The sequence below is a fragment of the Pongo abelii genome, chromosome 3 (genome assembly GCF_028885655.2).
Source record: "Pongo abelii isolate AG06213 chromosome 3, NHGRI_mPonAbe1-v2.0_pri, whole genome shotgun sequence".
In the NCBI taxonomy this organism is placed as follows: Eukaryota; Metazoa; Chordata; class Mammalia; order Primates; family Hominidae; genus Pongo; species Pongo abelii.
The window spans coordinates 66,182,960-66,203,319 of record NC_071988.2 but is presented as its reverse complement, the minus strand read 5'-3'; the positions used below and the strand labels follow the sequence as shown (position 1 = coordinate 66,203,319).

Below are 20,360 nucleotides of genomic sequence, written 5' to 3'. Positions count from 1 at the left end.
TCCAAAGTTGAATATTTTTTAAAATAAATAAAAAATTAATTTGTAAAAATACAGTTTTCTGCTATGGCTGATTGAAGTCACAAAAGTAATATACAAATACACGTTTGCTGTAAAAAAAAAAAATAATACAAAAGTATACTGAGGGTGAGACTCTCCCTTCTCTTAGCTCTCCCATTCGATATTCCTTCCCAGAAGTAACCATTATATATGTATTTCCAGAAAGTTTCCTTTGCATATAGACATGTGGTTTACAACTTCACCTTCAGAAGATGCTCACGTCGGGCCAGACCATCAGAGAAGCGCCAGCTACTCATTCTGAGTGCCAGGGAGTCAGGGACGCATCTTGTTCATTCATTACAGTGGCCCAGAACCTAGCACAGTGCCTGGAACATGGCAGGTGCTCAGTCATCAATCTTTAGGAATGAATGAAGGAGTACAGATTTGAGTCACGTAACAGGTTACTTTTCAATTTTTTATTTTAGAAAAGTCGTCTCCTCTTTAACATTTCTTATGGATGGCTACCATTAACTTCCTTATTCAAATTCAACACTTTAAGATTAGTAGAATGAAAAAGGCACCTGAGGTCTCCTCTATTTCATGAAAGAATTGATATTATGTGGAAAACATACCTGGGCAAGAAAAAGAGTGTCTGTGTCTACAAAAATCCTGCTTTGATTACATCTTAAAATATTCTCCAACTTCACGGTTCTTTCAAAAATGACAGTGTTTTATACAGAACTAAAATCAGAGACATGTGAGTGTTTTGGTTTACATGTTATTTCCTCCACCTGTGTAATCCACAATAAAAACCTTTTCAGTTTTATCTCTTTATTACCAACATGGATGCCAGAAACTTCCATCGACCATACACCTACAAACATGTGGGTTGCAAGTGGTTCATTTTTGCCCTGGAGTTCTTAGAAAATTTTACTAGGTGGGTCTAGGTTTTTCTGCTATGGTCAGATGGAAAACTTAAACTTACAGAAAAGAAAGCTTTATATTTCAATCAAAACTCATACCCACAAAGTCCATAGGGGTTGCTGTTACAATTTAGACTCCCTGGGACCAGATATCTTGTATTGGAGTCTTTCTTTGGAGGGGAGAAAACCTTTTATATGCAGATAACCCTCCAATCAACCACCTTCCCACTACAGTTCCAAGTAGCCTGGCAGACCTGCCCAGTGGGCCAGCTAGAACAATGCAGTCCTTTGTTATGGCAGGATGATTTACAACACATGCAGGCTACCAGCACTGCCCCAGACACTACCCCTCCCTTCCTTGCCTTTTCAGAAATGTTTCAGAGCAAGAGAGAGACAAAGCCTCAGACCCTATTTGCAATGTTCCCTCCTCAGTTATATAATCCTAAGGAACATCAAATTTTCCCTACACTCATAATTCTAAAGCATGTCTAACTTCTCGAGCAACTTCAAATTAAAAGAGTTGTAATCTACCAACACTTACCAACAGGCTTTTATTGAGAATTAATGAACTTGTACGTGGAATCAGGAAGATCACAAACAGAGGGTTAAGGATAAATGGAAACGATCACGAATTGGACTCGCCAAAAGACAGACTGTCGCCTTCAGGAAAATAAAAAAACTTTTTTTTTTTTTTTTTTTTTTAAGAATCACAGCAATCCAAGCAAAGTACCTCACTGAGTAGGTATCAAGACCCTTCAGGCAGAATTCCATCATACTCGCAATTAGTGACAGGGATGCTTGTTGTGGAGGAGTATTTGGAGTGGTGGCAGAAAACTGCATCGGCATTTCCAGCTTGAGTAGGTCTTATCTTCTTAGCCGATGCTCAGAAGCCAAGGTCTGGATGCAGTCGGTCAGTTGCAAATAACAGTTCAGGAATGTTAAGTGGCTTCAGGAGTCGTGTGGACAGCACGATTACCTAACAACAGGAGAGGGCAAACACACCACAGGGAATTAGGGGGGCCAATCTCGGGGTATTGGATGATGAGAAATAGAATGCAACAAATGTCTCTGGGGGAGGGCATGAAGCGAAGTTCTAGGAAGGAAAAGTAGAAGGCAGCCAGCTGAATGGCACCTGGTGCTAGTGCCCTGCCTGGAAGGAGGGGGGCACAGTCTGGGAGAGATGGCATGTGGGACAGCTGGGCTATGTCTACTGAACCTTTAGCCAGTGGGGCACTCAGGATGGCTGAGACTGGCACTAGGTACATTTCAGAGGCAGAGCCCAGCCACTACCCTGCTGCTAAATTGAACTGGATCATATTCTCGCTTTGTAATGCAGTAATTTGATGTCAATATCAAGGTTTCTCTCCATTTCAGGGAGCCTTTGCTCCTCCAGGGAGCATGAGAAGGCACATCCAGGAGGTGGATGTTGTTAGTGATGATGGTGATTGTTAGTTTCCTAGTACCATAAACTGGGTGGCTTAAACAATGGCAACTTACTGTCTCATAGTTCTGGAGCCTAGAAGTCCAAGATCAAGGTGTTGGCAGGATGATTTACAACACATGCAGGCTACCAGCACTGCCCCAGACACTACCCCTCCCTTCCTTGCCTTTTCAGAAATGTTTCAGAGCAAGAGAGAAACAAAGCCTCAGACTCTATTTGCAATGTTCCCTCCTCAGTTATATAATCCTAAGGAACATCAAATTTTCCCCACACTCATAATTCTAAAGCATGTCTAACTTCTCAAGCAACTTCAAGCAGCCCTTCTAAGGGCTGCGAGGGAAATCTGTTCCATGCCTTTCTCCTAGCTACCCTGCGCCTTCACATTGTCTCTCCCTATGCATGTCTGTTGCTGTGTCCAAATTTCCCCTTCCTATATACACACAGTCACACTGGATTAGAGCCCACACTAAAGACCCTATTTTAACTCGATCATCTGCAAAGATCCTATTTCCAAGTAAGGTCATATTCACAGGTACCAGTGGGGAGGTTAGGACTGCAAGACATTTTAAAGGGGACACATTTCAACTCATACCAATGATGATGGTGATGATAATCATAACTAATACTTGTTAATTTTTATGATGTGCCAGGTTCTGACGATTATCTCATTGAATATTCATTTGATTCTGATATCAAGCTTATGAAATAAGTACGTTTATTTTTCCTGCTTTGTAGATGAAGAAAATAAAGTACAGAAAGGCTCAGCAACTTGTACAAGGACACACATACAGTCAACAGCTGAGTAAGGATCCCAGCGCAGACAGGCTGGCCCCAGTGCCCCCGTGCCTCCCTTCCCTGTCATCAAGGGCTCTGGGCCCTTTACTCCCTTACCCCACAGGCACCTTTGGGCTCCTCTGGCTTCTTTCATGGTGACCCTTTCTGCTTCCCTCAGTCTGGATTTTGTTCCAGGATAGATGTATCTCTGCAACAGTGGGAGAGCCTATTCCCTGGGTCTGGGCTGGGGGCATGATGTGCTTTGTAAGGGCCTGGTTAGGTTTTGCACAAGCAGTATTGTATGCACCCTAGAAGAAGAGGTGACTATGGGAAAAGCTGTCCTGGAGCCTGAATTCCACAGCCCACAATCCCTTGGAAGGGGATTCCAAGGCCTGCAGCATGACTACCTGGCTGCGCTCCTTTGGAGTGGCACAAGTGGGCCTGCACACTTTACTATCCTCCTTGCCCACTCCCAAAATTGTCCCAGGTATAATTAAATTAGCGAATTAACCAACCCCATGTCCACGAGCTCGTTGGTGGAAAACAAAAAGTCTATACTCCAATGAAGAGAAAAAGTAGAAGAGGAAGAGAGAAGGAAGCATTTCTTGTTGTTAAAGAAAGAATTTTTCAACAACCTTATAAGAAAGTTTTCTGTTTAAAAAACTTAGTCTTTGGAAGCATCTCTGTTACTTCTTCTTGAAAGAGGATTATCTTAAAATATATATATATGTATGTATAGTTAATGTCAGCCAAGTCATATTTTTGGCAGAAACAAATTCACTGAAATCTGTGTTTCACGATTTTCCTTGAAAACCATGCAAGGATCCTTTGAGGACAGTGGGTGAAGATTGGCCTTCTCTATCATCGGCATGCATGGTTTAGACACCGTTTGAATGTGTGTCTCCCGAGAAGGTCTCTACTTATTTCAGGTCTTCCTCACCAAACCTAGTAGGTAATTGAGCCTGGTGGCTTCCAGGCGAGTGCCATCAGCAGACCCTGAGAAGATCCCAGCTCCACACGGACTGGCCAGATGCCCTCCAGAAAGTCACAACTTACAGCCTTGCTCATCTCATCTCTCTCAGAAGGAAAATAACAGTGCCAAGCTTGAGGCAGTATGGCAAGGATTACATAAGATCGTGTATGTGGAGCACAGGAAGTGCTCAGCAACTGTGAGCTGCTGTATTATTGTGATTTTGTGATTTGGTCCTACATCTCCTTTTGAATCTTATGAAAGCTAAGAACTTTCTAGAAAAATACACAGACGTTCATCCAAGATTTTGTGTTATAGTTTTAGGCATGGTTCATGAACTCCTAGGAATTCACAGACCACAATTAAGAAGCCCTTTTTCGAGCTGGGTGCGGTGGCTCATGCCTGTAATCCCAGCACTTTGGGAAGCTGATTTGGGTGGATCACCTGAGGTCAGGAGTTCAAGACGAGCCTGGGCAACATGGTGAAACCCCATCTCTACTGAAAATACAAAAATTAGCTGCGTGTCGTGATGCACACCTGCAGTCCCAGCTACTTGAGAGGCTGAGGCAGGAGAATAGCTTGAACCCTGGAGGTGGAAGTTGCAGTGAGCCAAGACTGTGCCACTGCTGTCCAGCCTGGGTAACAGAGCGAAACTCTGTCTCTGTCTCAAAAAAAAAAAAAAAAAAAAAAAGAAGCCCTTCTTTAGAAATCTTTTTAAATGTACACATAAAGACAAACATTGCGCTCTTTGGAAGTAGGTTCTTCGAAGGTGGTAGAGGCCAGCAGTCGTTCATGCAAAGGGCCTTCTCCTCCTGCTGTGACTTGGTGGTCTCCAGCACACTGCTAGCCCTTGGGGTCTTTAATTCTAAAGCAAAGATGGTGGATTCCTCTCTGGCTGGGGTGAGGGTGGACCTGAGGGCTAGGGTACGTCTCCATCCCCATGGGTGCTAAGTCTTCTCAGCAGGTTTGAGGAACTTGGAGTGAAAAGGCTAAAAGTGTTGACTTCCAGACCAGCAATAACTGAGCCCAAATAATCTGTCACTCTTGGGTAATGTGTTGGGCTCCCAGCCATGGCTGACAGAGACCGTGGATTTGGCTACCGCCACTGAGCTAGAACAGTAAGGCCAGTCCTCACATCTGAACAAGCAGGTATTTAACAGTAATCAGCCTACAGCTTCAGGAGGGCTCAGCCAGAGGCTGTCTGGGGCCTGCTCTGTGGAGGGGTGAAAAGAAACAGATGGAAAACAGGGGCTTCTCAAGCAGTAGATTAGGGGGCCTTTGTGGAGGGGAGACTGCAGGACTGAGGCCAGGAGGCTTTGGGATAACACAGTGGTTAAGAGCACAGGTTTAGGAGGGTCCAGTCTGCGTTGGACCCTGGCTGGGCCACTTGCCAGATGAATGACCCTGGAGCGGTTGCTTAACCACATTGAGCCTCAATTTCTTCATCTGTAAAGTGGGAAGGATACTCACCCCATATGATTATGTGAGGATCAATGTGAACATCTTTGTAAAATACCTGACACAATGACAGGCTCCAGAGGGTCTTAGAATGGCAGCTGCCATGACTGCCTTTGTCACCGTCACTGTCCTCATTATGTGCATCCCCGGCTGCATCCTTCCACCCAGCTCACAGCAGTTATGGGACAGATGCAGGGAAGGTGGAGTTGCCAGAGCCAGTGACCCCAAGTGTGAATCTGATCGCATTACTCCCAGGCTTAAAATCCCTGCAGCTTCATCACTGCCCTCTGGTAAGCCCAGCCCTCCCGGAGAGCATCACAGGACTTCAGAACCTGAATGCTGCCAGCACTCCACATCCGGCCCTTGCCTCCACACCCCCAAATCAGTCTCACATTCCAGCCTCCCTAACTCCTAGCAATTTCACACCCGGCACTTTGGGGATGCTTCTTTGTCTGGGAGAGGAGCTCCCCATTCTGCCCAAAGACCCCTCCTCCATTGCCCTTCAACAATCAGCTCAGGCATCACTCCCTCCAGAAAGCCTTCCCAGACCACCCCTCCCCCAAGCCTGAGTGTGTCCCCCTGGCTGTTGGTATCTCATGGTATTCCCTGTCAACTTAACTGAGTCTTTTCATTGTTTCTTAGCACAGTGCCTGATACACAGCAGGTCTTTGATTGAGTCAGTTAGTGCCTGAATGAGCGAACAAAAACCATACAGCAGTGAAAGAGGCAGGGAGTGTAGCCACGGTCAGTGGGAAGTTTTCACTCAGGGCAGCTCTAGTAGAAGATGCTCAGACAGCTCCAGGTAAATGTGTTTCCTCTCCATTCGATGAAAAACCTACTTGTCTCTAATTCCTATTTTGAAGAGCAAGCAGGATCAAACTGCTGACATTTCACATAGAGCATGAAATATAATAGTTGGTGGCCTTTAAGTATGCTTGCATCTTAGGCATCTTCTGGTATTGGCTACTTTTTTGAATTTTCAGAATTTTTAAAGCACATTTTACTAGAACATTTCTACATTATTTGGCTAAGATCACCCTAAAATTCTAAAAAGTGGGCCCTAAACAGGAACACAGATGCTCAAAAATGAAAAAGAAAATAGAAGAGTTTGGAATTGGCTGATCAGATATGACATTTAATTTTTTTTAAACATAATCATCAAACATGTGATAGTGGACAAATTAAGCACTAGAGAATTCCTTTCAGAGAACTGGTCTTTTCTCAGGCAACCAAGGGCACTGAAGAAGATTCCCACGGGTGATGCTCAATCCTTGCCCATCATATGGCTACTTTTCTCTGCATTTTCTAAAATGCTTCTTTTGATTCTCAGTATTAGAAATCAGAGGTACATAGAACCTAAACCTGGTCTTCCCTGCTTCCTCTCCCTCTCCCCTTTTCAGGGTCCCTGCCATCTCTTCTTCTCCTTCTTCTCCTTCGCCTCCCTCTCTTTCCTCCTGTTCCTTTTTGGGGGTTGTTTTTGTTTTTTCTTCTCAACACAGGCCTGTGTGTCATTCAGGGCTGAAGAGTCAGCTGACTTTACCCCGAACCATCAACTCCTAGCCACCTCACTTTCACCTGCTAATAGCCAAGAGGGCTGGTGGCAGTGGTCAGCCTCCTTCTCAAGCCAGAGGCGTCCAGGACACTCAAGAGCACCCCGCAGTGCTCAGAGCTTGGCCCAGCCACCATACCTGCCCTGCACCATCTACCCACCAGAACACCTTCCACAAAAACAGCCAGTGGGGAGAGAATCTTTGCTGATTAAAAATAAATTTCACACTCAAATATGAGAAATGGGGTTTTTAAGGAAAACAAAAAAATTGTTTTCAAAGAGCCTGAACGACACTGCAAGCTGCAGGGCAGTTATGACTTAGGTATCGGCACGTGTTGCCAACTGCAGGCAGTTCTATCAAGGAATGTTTGAAGATGCAGCTCATTCATCAACAACAAGCCTCTGTGTCAAAGCAGATACTTGACATCAAAAAAATATACCGACTGTGAGATGGGGTGGAGGACATCAGCCAGGGAACCAAGTCCCTCCAGCAGCCTTCGGCCCACACTTGCTCTCTACTCCAGCTGGAAGGGGGATGTTCAGTCTTTGTTCTCAGGCCTGCCCTGAAATCCACATGGGCAGCCCAGCCCTTGGGAGTGACCCAGCCCTCTGGGCTTTCCGTTGCTCCAAACCATGGCTGTAATTTGTAGGTGTCAGCATCTTCCTGTTCTATTTCTGCTGAACACAGAAGAAACAGGGAAGTCCAGGATTTACATTCCATATCCCCCTGATTCCTAACACTCAATATCAAAAGGAGCAAGGGGTACATTTTTTTCTCCCCTTTTCTTTTACATTTGGGAGATTCTTCCCCAAAGTGACCTACATATGCACAGACACCAACATGCATATTCATTCGATAGGCAGCTTTTGGAGCATATATTGTATTCACGCTGTATAGGCACACACACACATACACACTCACACACCTGTGTTAAACCCAGAAGGTTTGTATCATTAAGCCAGTGGCACAGTGGATTAGCCTTACTGAAAAACCTGGAAACATCTGACCTGGCTACCACTGCCTCAGAGCCACTGTGTTGTGCTTATAAGGCTCTCAGAAGACCTGAAGTGTGATTCAGATCTTTCCGCTGTTGTCTCCCTGGGGCTTCCCATCAATTTTAGAATAACCTGGGGGTAGGTTTTGGAGCCAGGATTAGGGATCCTTGAACCTCTTAAGTTGCGTGCAAAACTATTTTTTTTTTTTTTTTAAGTATTGTGTCTTCACTAAATATTCAACTCTGGGTTGGGCATGGTGGCTCACTCCTGTAATCCCAGCACTTTGGAAGGGCAAGGTGGGCAGATCACTTAAGGTAGGAGTTCAAGACCAGCCTGGCCAACACTGTAAAACCCTGTCTCTACTAAAAATACAAAAAATTAACCGGGAGTGGCGCTGGGCGCCTGTAATCCCAGCTACTCGGGAGGCTAAGGAAGGAGAATCACTTGAACGTGGGAGGTGGAGGTTGCTATGAGCTGAGATCATGCCACTGCACTCCAGCCTGGGCGACAGAGTGAGATCCTGTCTCAAAAAAAAAAAAAAAAAAAAAAGGAAAAAAAAGTATTGAACTCTATAAATGCAGAACTACAGGAAAGTGTGGGTGCGGCAAGCACGTGCCTTGCTATGAAAAGCAGTGGATGGGGGTCAACTCTCCCACTGGACTTCCCCTTTTTCCTGAGCTGGCCGTTCCCTGTATTTCCTCAGAGGTTCCCTCCCTGTTATTTTCTATTTTCTTCTTACAATCACAGGCTTCTGCTAGCCTCTTGGCTATCATCCAGCTACAAAGTTCAGCCAGCCAGAGCTGTCTGGCCATGGAGTCCCACAGTAGGCATCAAGTGAGTGAGGAGAGAGGCTGGTGTCAGGCACATGCGGATCAGAGCAGGGGAAACCTGGAATCTCCCACTTGGTGTTTGTGGCAGTTTGGGATGGGGGAGGTTGCCCTCTTGATCCCTTTTCTGTAGACAGGAAAGACGACCTTCTCCAATGCACCCATTTTCTCTCATCAGCACATCTCCCAACAGCCACAGGCAGGAGAGTGGAGAAAACATGTCCCTTTTAGAGCAGAGCAGTCATCAGAGGCTAGCAGGTAGGTATGTGGTTTCTGGTTTCCTATGTTTCATGCTATTCTTGCCACTTTTTGTGAAAGATAGTTCATTTCTGGAGGTGCTGTGAATGGATTCTATTCATTTCCTTTGAACAGCTGATCCCCGAATGCTTTTTAAATCTCAGATCCAAAGCCTTCTCCATGGGAGTCTGTGCTATCTAAAGGAAGCTATTCCTCCTGGTTTTTCTACACTAGCACCCATCTATGTCTGTTGTCCTTTTGTCATGAGCTGTTGCTTCCATGTTTATTGTCAGTTACCACCCAGTAGAATGGAAGTTCCATGAAAGTAGGAATGTGTCTAGCTTGGTCACTGTTCTGTCCTTAGCATAAAAGACAATGCCTGGCACAGAGCAGATCATGTTTTTGCTTTTTAGATAGTCAATAAATGCCTGATGAATCATTAGTTAATCCAGCTTAATAGGAATGATTGCAAGTTCCTGTATGTGGATCCAAAGAGCACCCACACAGCAGCAGAATAGGGAAGATTTGGAATAATAGCAATAGATACAAAAGACAAAGTGGTTTTAATTGTCTATAAAAGCTGCTTTTCTGTTATGTTGGAATGGCACAAGTAGAGTCTCTAATGTTCAGTATTGGACATTCAATTAACATTCATGAATATCCACTAAGTGGCAGACTCTGTTTGTGGTGCTGAGAATACAACAGTTGAAAAATGCAGAGTCCTGAGGCTGGAGGGGCATACGCAAGGAGAAGAGTGGTAGGAAAAGAAGCCCCAGACGTAGGCAGGGGTGAGATCATGTGGGCTTTGTAGGCCATGGTAGAGAGGAGGAGGAGGTGACCCTAATTTTCTCTGAGCTGATCAGTCCACACCAAGGTTTGGCTTTTGGTTCCAATCAAGTGTGAGAGAGGGAGACAAACTGGGGTTGAGGAGAGCTGCGACATCGACAGGGGATTCAGGTCCGTTTCACAGGGTAAGAGTGGGGTGGCTACAGGAACTGATGATATTCAGTTTGGAGAAGAGAAGACCTGGGGGAGGACTTGGGAGCTATCTTCATATGTCTGCAGAATTGTCGTGCAGAAGAGGGATGAATCTCATTTTCTTTTAAATTCTATGTGGCTCAAGAGCTAGAACCAGCACTGATGAGTGACAGTGCCAAAGAGGCAGATTTGGGCTTCATTTAGAGGAGATATTAGAACCAAGAATGAAGCCCTCCGTGACGGTTAATTGAGTGTCAACTTGATTAGATTGAAGGATGCAAAGTATTGTTCCTGGGTATGTCTGTGAAGGTGTTGCCAAAGGAGATTAACATTTGAGTCAGTGGACTGGGAAAGGCAGACCCACCCTCAATCTGGGTGGGCATAATCTAATCAGCTGCCAGGACAGCCAGAATAAATGCAGGCAGAAGAACGTGGAAAGACTAGACTGGCTTAGCCTCCCAGCCTACATCTTTCTCATATGCTGGATGCTTCCTGCCCTCAAACATAGGACTGCAAGTTCTTCAGCTTTTCAACTCAGACTGGCTTCCTTGCTCCTTAGCTTGCAGATTGCCTATTGTGAGACCTCACCTTGTGACTGTGTGAGTCAATAGTCCTTAACAAACTCCCCTTTTTATCTACATTTATCCTGTTAGTTTTGTCCCTCTAGAGAACCCTGACTAATCCACCCTCCAAGCCTCAAATAGGCTGCAGTGGGAGGGGACAAATCCTCATCCTGGGAGATGGTCAAGTAAAGGCTGGATAGTAAAGCCAGAATGGAAGCACTAGCTAGGTCTATTATTGCTGTTTACATCAATGATCAAGTGAGGGTTACTCCCTTGCTTGCTCAAAGGTCTTAGACAGTCTATTGGGTATAGCTTCCGTAGAACCTATCCCCTTCAATTAGGTCACATGTGTTCTCGAACAGAAGTCTGAGTCTGAGCAGACAATGGAACTAGCACGCATGCCACTTCGTGTATTGCTAGGGCAGCAAGGCATGATTTCTGCTGCACTCTAAAAAGCAGGAAGCTGGTCCTGTCTCAGATTGGCAGAGTTTGCTGTAGGGCCAGGGCAGCTATGTGTCTGTCAAGGTCTAAGAAAGGGAGACCCGCCACAGCAGGTGTCACTCTGCAAACATCCAGGTAATTCACCTCCTTTCAAAAATGTGGAGATGAAGGACTTCATGATAAAGAATGCCTTTTCTGTTTCCCCTGCTGCCTGAGGAATCTTCCTAGGGCCTGCTAACTCTTCAGGGGAGCTTTTTGCACAAAGGGCAAGTAGCAGTCAAGGCTGATCCTTAAGCTCAAAATTCTTTGAGAAGCTCTCTCTGCAGATGACTGAGCACAGGGTCAGATTGCAGCAAAGTCACTGTAGATTCTGGGACTCTGTTGTCACACTCAGGTCACAGGACTTTGAAAACGTCTGCATTTTATCCTTTTAGAGTAGGGATTAACATGTCTGTCAGGCTATTACAATGCATCACTGTTCTGAAGAGCTAAGAATTTGGTTCACCATGTTAGAGGCAGCAAGAAGTGTGGTTTCTGATGAAAAAAAAAAAAGAGGTCTTGCTCAAAAAGGCAATCATTCGTTAAACAGAACCTTATCACTGCTGGCAGGGAGGGTGTTAAATGAAACAGAATTTACAAATTTATCAGAAATCTCACCAGCTATGACCATAACAGGTGATAGTAACAGAAGAATGGTCATAGTCAAAAACTGGCCACTCCCCTGCTCAAGAGTCTGCTGTAGCTCTCTAGGTACCCAGGTCCCATTCCTCAGGTGGGTGTCTGGAGACCAGCAGGGACCAGACCTTCTTGGCTTAACCTGGTAGCTCAGCCAATCCAACAACACAGACTGCTCCTACCAGGCCAGTTCTCGTGGAGTCAATAAACCCCTCAAACTACAAGGGTTACTGAGCCACTGCCATGTGCTCAGGCCTGGAAAGCCCCAGCCTTTGTCCTCAAGGAATTTGTATTTGATTGAGGAGACTAGGCCAGCAAATATGAAGTAGTCAGGGAGAAGTCCAGAGCTGCATTGCCCAGTATAGATGGTGGATGCGGGTAGAGATGTGGAAAGAGCCTGGAGCAACAGGTAGGGTGTCACAAAAGGGAAGGATGCAGCTCCTGGAGCTGGCTGTGTGGATATGTACAGTAGTGGGTGGAGGTAGGAGGTGGCACAAAGCTGTAACCCCAGAGCACTGGGAAGATAACACCCCCAGAGTCAAGTCTCAACCTGGGAGGATGAGAGTGGAAGGGAAGACATCCCAGGCTCTCTGATCTCTGGCATGACAATTCTGAGCCATGTAACACCAGCTCCTCAGGGGCCCCCAGAGGACCGTGCCCAGAGCATACCCAGCTTGGCAGTGTGTCGTTTTGTGGCTTTTCTTCTTCACTGTCTTTTTTTTTCTGAGTTCTTCACTTCTGCTTCTTGGGATCATCTGCCAAGTAAACCACCTGCTCTCTCATCCCTGGCTCAGGGGCTGCTTAGGGGAACACACTAAGGCAAGGGTTTTACATCTTACCAATTTAACAGGCTGTGCAACCCCAGTCACATGAGAACTTCCAGAGGCAGGGGTTCTCCTCTTCCAAAAGCCTCTCTCCTTGGGCTCCTGCTGCATCATGCTGTGAGCCTCAAACCCTCCAGCACAGCAGTGTGGTGACTGCTGAAGAACGGCCGGGAATAACTGCAGCCATCATTGACCGAGCGTTCTGAGCCAGGCACAGTGCTAAGAAGCATATTCTCAAGCCTCTTCTGATTTAAGATTCACAGCCACCCCAGCGCATTTCCTAAAGGAGGAAACTGAGGGCTTTTCCCTCCCAGATCACCTGATTAGTCAAAGGCAGAGGCAGGATTGGAACTTGGGCCCATAAAATAGAAAGGTCTATGTTCTTCACCACTGGGCAACAGAGCCAGTTTTCTTGTTTAGGGGATGGGATGGGGCCTGGCAGGAGGTATGGAGAAGAAAGCTACAACACTAGTCATTGTCTGGACAGTGATCCTTCCCACACTCCTCTGGGCCCGCCCTCTAATTGCCACAGTTGGGAGGTGGTTCCTGGAGTTATCCCTCCATATCTGGAGCCTAGAAAGCAGTGAAAACTCCTGAGTGATTCAACACTGATTGGATGCCAGAGAATATAGGCCCCTAAGGAATCAAGAATAGGGATAACAGTACCTTAGACCCAGAAGCCCAGAGCTAGAAAAGAAGAGCTCTCCTCCCTCCCTTCACCCCACCGGACTCCACCCTGCCCCAGATTATTTTGCAAAGAACAGAGTTTCCATTTAGGACTCATTTGCTTGGTGTCATAGCATCTAACCTGTCACGATAGACTTTATCAAAATGACCCAGTCCTCCACCACTGGGAACAAAGGAACTCCAGGGCATGTAGGGCTGGTTCTGGCTGCAGGAAGACATTGTGACACAGGTGGCAGCAGGAGGGAGGGAACAAAGCCAAGAGGGTGATGGGCAGGCAGGCTAGGAGAGGAGCACTGGGACCCATAGGTGGAGGGCCCTCACCCACCCTTCACACCCCTACCTCTGAGCTCTTGTTCAAATCATGGAGGACTCAGTACCTGGGTTCCTGGCTTCAACGATGCCACAAGATCTTTGACCATTTTCACTTCAGAGACTGTGATCCCACCTACCACAAAGAGGATCAGGAGGGGGTAGTCACTAGGATGAGGCCGGCTCACCTGCAAAACAAAACACCAGCAATAGCAGATGGATGGCAGTGATGCAGGCACAATGCAGCTGGGTACGATCTTCATTGTCCCTCGGTAGAAACCTCAGGACTACTATTGATAGTGGCAGGAGGCAGACAAATCCTAGGCAGACAGGGGTGGGTCCCTGGTGAAACCTGTTGACAGTTTAAAGCCTAGCTACAAGTCCCGGGTAAATCCATGGACTGGATTGAGAACCTGTCTTCCCATTTGGTGTGTTTTCCTCTGATTGATCCCTACCCTTCACCTATTTTACATATACCTACCCTTCCCTAATTGTTTTTTTACACTGTCATTTCCATCTTTGAGCGGTGACTTTGTTTTAGCCTTTTTTTGCATACTTGCAAACCAATCAGCATGCACTCCCCATTCTGAGCCCATAAAAGCCCCGGACTCAGCCACACACAGAGAAAAACCACCTGACTTCGGTTGGAGGACCACCCTTGCATCCCCTCTCTGCTGAGAGCTGTTCTGTTTCTCAGTAAAATTCTTCTCCACCCTCCTCACTTTTCAATTGTCAGTGTGACCTTTTTCTTCTTGGGCATGGGACAAGAACTCGGGAACCACCGAATGTGGGTATGAGCTATAACATGGGTGAGCTGGGGCATGCCTGCCTAGCCACAGGCTAAGCCAGTGCACAAGCCAGGTATGGCCCAGTGGGCCGAGTAGGTGGGGTATCTCCTGTGGCAGGCCCGGGGCCTAGCAAGGCCTGGGAGTGGGGCATTGCTGGCTGTGGAGGTCCCTGGTTGGCAAAGTGGGTGAGAAAAATCCTGCGTCACTACATCCATTATGCAGGTGTGATAAACAGCCCTTAGAGAGATGATGACTTCTTAGCTACCAGATGTCCCAGTGGTCTGTGAACTCACTGACCAGGAAAATGTATAACACAGCCCCTTATTATGTCTCTTTCAATAAAGATTTCATTGAAAGAAAAGTTAAAGGAGCAGGAGCTACTAAAAACAAGAGAAGGCTGAGGGACAACTTCTTTCTTCCTTGTTAATCTTCAGGTCTCAGCATAAATGTGTCCCCTTCTTTGTTGCATGGCTCTGTTTATTTCCTTCAGAGCATCTACCACAGCCTGTGGTTACTCTATTTGTTTGTTTATTTATTTGTTTACTTGTTGGCCATCTTCTCTACTGGAACATAAACTCCATGAGGCAAGAGCCTCATCCTCCTGGTTTATGCTATTCCCAGCTTACCTAGTACAATTTCTGGTACATAATAGGTGCTCAATAAATGTTAGTGGAATTAATAAATAGTTAAAGCTTTAGGTAGGTGGAGGCAGAGGGTGTACAAAGATGAAAGAGAACAGGGCCCACCCTCAAGGTGCTTACAGTACAGTACAGACTTACAGCCCTTAACTTCTTCAAGCTAGCCTGAGCTGAGGGTCCATGTTGCATGAAACCTACACTAGATGCTGTGGAGAATTCCTCCTGATTCCTTATGATTTCATCAATGAGGCAAAAATATTCTTATATACTAAAATGAGAATAACTCAAAGTAACCACTCAGGAAATGCGAAACGACCAATAACTAGACTCAGTGATGGAGACACTGAGGGGACAAGAAGGGATTCCTGAAGACAGTATGTTTTGAGCTGAATCTGGAAGCCACAGTTGGTTTGATGAGGAGTGGGGAGGAGAAATAGTGTGAGTCAAGTTCCAGAGAAAATCAGTCACCAGAAGGGTGGAGCGGGACAGGGAGGCCCAGCCAGAATGGAGCATGCATGGAGTCCTTGCAGGAAAAAGTCTGCCAGCTGCCTGCGTGGCCACCAAAGCCAGAAGGTAGGCAACAGGCTTCACCTCCAGCAAGGAGAGGGGGAATGAAGGTAGTAAGTGTTCTTGCCCAACACAATGCATCTGTGGGTCACAGGCAGTCCCGAGGAGTGCCTGGGGGAGGAGCAGGGCAAGAGGAAGCCCTTTCTCTTACCACCCCCCAACTCCTTTCTCAGCTGAACTCTCTGGCTCCCTTGCCTGATTATACCCACGTCTCAATATCTTATTCTAAAAGCACTTGAAAGGATGATGCTTTAAGTGTTCCAAGTTACGTAAGTTATTCCTTGGCTTCTGAAGAGGAAATTCAGAATGCAAAGGCAGGCAGGCAGGAGGAAAGGAAGGACAGAGAGAAGAGAGAGGACTGGGGGACTATCTAATGACCTCAAAATAGGTGGTGGTGAATACCGGAAAAAGTTTCAAAACACTCTCATCTTTAGAAAAAGACTCAAGTCCGCATCCTGCTCTGCACCTCTGTTTCCCCCTGATGAATTTGTCAACTGCTTTCTTCCAATCTGCATACCAGACACCATAGCAACGCTGCTTTTGTCCTACTGTACCCTGGAATTGCTCTCACGGGAGTCACCAATGGCTATCATATTGTAGGAGTCAATGGACACTCCTTTGTCATCATCTAACCTGACATTTCTATGGCGTCTGTCACAGCTGATAACACCCCTCTTAGGTACCATGAGAGTACTTTCTCTAGGTAGTTCCTTCTACACTTCTAATTATTTCTTCTCAGATTTCTTAATAGGTTCCCTTTCTTGGTCTGCCCATTTAAATGTTGTTACTTATGGCTCCATCCTTGGCTCCTTGCCCTTTGCACTCAATGCAACATCCCTGAAGGACCTCATCTTCTCATGTGCCTTCAATATCTTTTAGGTACCTCTCAAACCTATGCCTTTTGCTCAGTCATCTCTATTGAGCTCCTGTGGACATCACCACCCAGCTCCTGCGGACGACACCTCCCGGGATTTCTGAACTTAACAGGTTTCAAATGTGATCCATGATCTTTTCCCCAAAACTTTTCCTTCTCTTGAATTTCTAACAGCATCACCACCTTCACAGTCACCTGAGCCAGGCACATGAAAGACATCTTAGACTTTGCTGTTTCTTTCATCTCCCAGATGAAGTTCTATTCATTCTACCTACTTAAGGTTATCAACATCTCCTTGATTACTTCCACATTAGATCACTGCTATAGCCTTCTAGTTTGTCTCCCCATCCGCAGTTTGGCCATACCCCATTCATTCTCCTCATTTCTGCCAAGTATGTTTTCTAAAACACAAATATTTATTATTGAATACAGCAAACATTGTATTATTTTTGTGTATTATCTTATTTAATTCTCAAAATATCTTTGGAAGGCAAACACAATTATTAGTGTATTTTGCAAATGCAAAGATTGAGGTTCATGCACAGTAATGGATCCAGGAGCAAAACGCCAGAGGCCACACTCTTAAAACACCTCTCAGCTCCATCACACGCTCAGATTATCTGCATAGAGTCTCATAGCTCTTAGGATAAAGTTCGAACTCTGCAGTTCAGCATATAAGGCTTTTACAACGTGGCTCTGGTTTATGACTCTATTTTCATCTCCTCCACACACATTATTTGCTGGATCCATTCACAGTGGCTTGTGCCATACCTGAACACCTGGTATGTGTTTTTTGGAACATCTGTTAAACATATGATAATTTACTGAGTGTATGCATATCACCAGTGTGCTGCTCCATTAATTTTAAAGTAAACAAACCAGTGTAACCAGTACCCAGACCAAGAAACAGAAAACCAGCACCCTGAAGAGACCCTCTCATAACCTACTCCTGTCACTACCTCCCCACAGGTAATCATCATCTTGAACTCTAACACTCTACCTTATACTTACTCAACCGTACACCTTGGGGATTTTCCATATCAGTAAGAAAGGCCTGTAACCTATAGACACGGTGTGGACTACACCAGTGGGTTTTGGCCTGTTTGTGCTTAGTACTTAGCACCTGGTAAGCTTTCAGTAAATGTTGCATGAATGAAATAGTTATATGAAGGAATGAATCATATCCACAGGTTAACAGGAAAGGCCCTTCTTTTCCTAGAAACTCTCCCTTTGCTTTATGCATAGTTCTTCTGGCTGAGTAAGTAATCCAGACCTTCCTTCCAGCCCTACAAACAATTGTTGTTTCTCAGTTAATCCTGGGACAGAAATAAATTGGCTCCAGAACTTGAACGTGGTGCAATATGTTCCCAAAGACATATGCTTTCTATAAGAGAGTCTGGAATCCAAAGTACATTGGGAGAATCTTGGAAGGATGTATTGACAGATGAAAAGGGAAAAAAAGAAACAAACTGCAACAACAAAGAACAATACCCTGTGGCTAAGGAGTGGGGGAATGTTGGTTTTGGTACAAATAAATGGGTCCAATTAATGCATGTTGGTGTTTGCTATTTTGGTTTCTGTTTAGAGTCATGTTTTGACACCAGACTTTTCTTGTGGAGCCGTTTAAGTCAACAGACTGTTGGAAAGTGGAGTCTTTTCAGTCTTTTCTATCAGAATAACACATTCCTTATAATCAGCCATACATGACTGAGTCCTGTTTGCATGTTAGTTCATGGTATAAGGCACTTTGAAGATGAAAGACGGAAGCATAACTACTGCAATTGCAAATGCACAGATTAATAAAGCAAGTCTGAGTCACTGTTCTTTCTTTCATTTTCTAAATCTTTGCTGGCTGTGATTTTAAGACATCAGTTCTGGTGAGAGAAGACAGTTTCCTTCCACCATTCTATCCCAGCCTTTGCAGCAGAGGCTGCTGAGACCCCTTTTGAGGTGTGCGCCCCTGAGAGAGCTCTTTCATGTGTTGATTGTCTTCTATGGGGTTGTCAAAAGAAGGGTTTCTGCTGCTGCTTCCAGTTTCTAGGCGCCCTCTAAGAGTATGGGATCCTGATTCCTCCTCCACATGGTGCTCCTCCACTCAGTTTCTCTTTATTTGTGACTCATTTGTCCCTATAACAAGCAAGGGGCAGGTCATTCTCCAACTATGGGCAGGGCCTTGTAGAAGGAAGACAGTTCAATAGGCGCTTTGGCCTTAAGGGGTACTAAGCCTAGGAAGCACCCAGGTTGACACTGAAGTTGGCCCTTGGTAATGGCTTTTCTCCTGCCGAGAATTAGTAACAGCACTGCCACTCCCTCTGAACACTTCACGTCTCATGTTTCATTCATTTATTCATCCATTCAACAAATATTTATTGACCAACTACTGTGGGGACAGACACCATTCTAAGCATCAGGGATTCATCAGTGAACCAAAGAGAAAAGAACCTCTGCTGTCACAGAGCTTATATTTTGGTGGAGGGAGAGTGACAGTCAATAAAATCAGTAAGTCAGTGGGTAAGTAAGGAAGGTGGTGAGTGCTATGGAGGAAAATCAGGTGGGGGAGGGTAAGTGACAAGCATCACTTTATGCAAGCCTTAGAATCTATGAAGCAGGCAGAAGCCCCATTTCACACAGAGACACAGGGGCTTAACGAGGTGGAATAACTTGTCCAAAGCAGCTGAACTAGTAAGCTGTAGGGTTGAGGTTGAAATCAAAGTCCATCTCGCTGCAGAGCTGTAACCGTTCTACCTTTCATTCCACATACCGCCTTTTCTCAACAAATTCTTCAGACAAAAAGTATTTTTATTAGCATTCATCTCTTAAAACTCTGTATTTTTAGTTCTTTAGAAACATCAGCCAATCACCAGAGCCTTGTGGGACTTACTTTTACTTACACTTAATCCCATTGCAAAAGGTTTCCATGCTGCTAGAGACCGTCGGCTGTTCAGCTTGACCTCTCTGCCTCATTTGCTGCAGTTGATGACTTCCTTTTTCCTGAAACTCCGCCCCCCCCGCCCTCAACTTTCTAAGCCCTCTTAGCTTCTCTCCCTTCTTGGAGGGCTCCTCTTGCTCAACTTGCTCCATGACAAGCTGTGTTTCTGACTGCTCTGGCCTCTGGCCCCTGTTCTTCTCCCAAACATCCTCCCTTGGTGGCCCTGTCCCTGTCCATAGTTCAATGCCTCACACATGCCAGTGTCCCCAGATTGCTACCACTGGCCCAGGCTCTGCTGAGCTACAAGGCTGCCTCTCAGGCTCCTAAATTCAACAAGTCTAAAGTGCAAGTTTTCTTCTTTTCCAGTTCTGCTTCCCAGTAGAAACAATGTTAACACTGTCCATCCAGTCACTCCAAACTAAGCGAATGGCCCTAGACAGCCTCCACTCATTTACGGCTGCATCCCATCAATCCCCGTCCTGTGGAATCCAACAGCTTCATCCCTGCCCCCTCATCCCCTTGGCCCTACTTGACCTTAGACTTTCATCTTCTCACCTTCCCTCCCCAAGCCAGTCTGCTCTTGTTTCTGTCTTGTGCACTGCTGCCAGGGTGAACTTCATAAAATGTAAACTGATCATATATTCCTAGCAAACATCCAATGGCACTTCAGTGTTTCTGGTCAAATGTCAAAACTCCAGCCCTCTGAGATCTAGTTTCTGCTTATCTCTGTCTTCATATTCTTCTACTCCCTGCAGGTTACCCTTAGCTCCAGCCATTTGGAACTGCCTGTACTCACCTCAATGTATGATGGCATTTCATTACTTTGGAGTTCCTAATTGCTGCTGGTCTGGCAAAATCCAACTCCCCTGGGAAGCTTTCTTTGACTCCCTGACTGAGCTACTCCTCTGTGCCCTC

The 20,360-nt window shown here is 45.6% G+C and overlaps 1 protein-coding gene across 4 annotated transcripts in view; it reads right to left on the bottom strand.

Moving 5' to 3' along the window:
• Positions 1 to 1,446: 1,446 nt before the first annotated feature.
• Positions 1,447 to 20,360, bottom strand: part of SCFD2 (sec1 family domain containing 2) — a 500,604-nt gene continuing 481,690 nt past the window's right edge. For 2 of the 4 annotated variants that reach the window (XM_063722535.1, XM_009239998.4), the window contains 2 exons: positions 13,718 to 13,837; positions 1,447 to 1,896 (listed from right to left, as the gene is read on the bottom strand). In XM_063722535.1, coding sequence (XP_063578605.1) covers positions 1,804 to 1,896; positions 13,718 to 13,837 — 213 coding nt within the window. In that variant the 3' untranslated portion in view covers positions 1,447 to 1,803. 4 annotated transcript variants of the gene reach the window in all.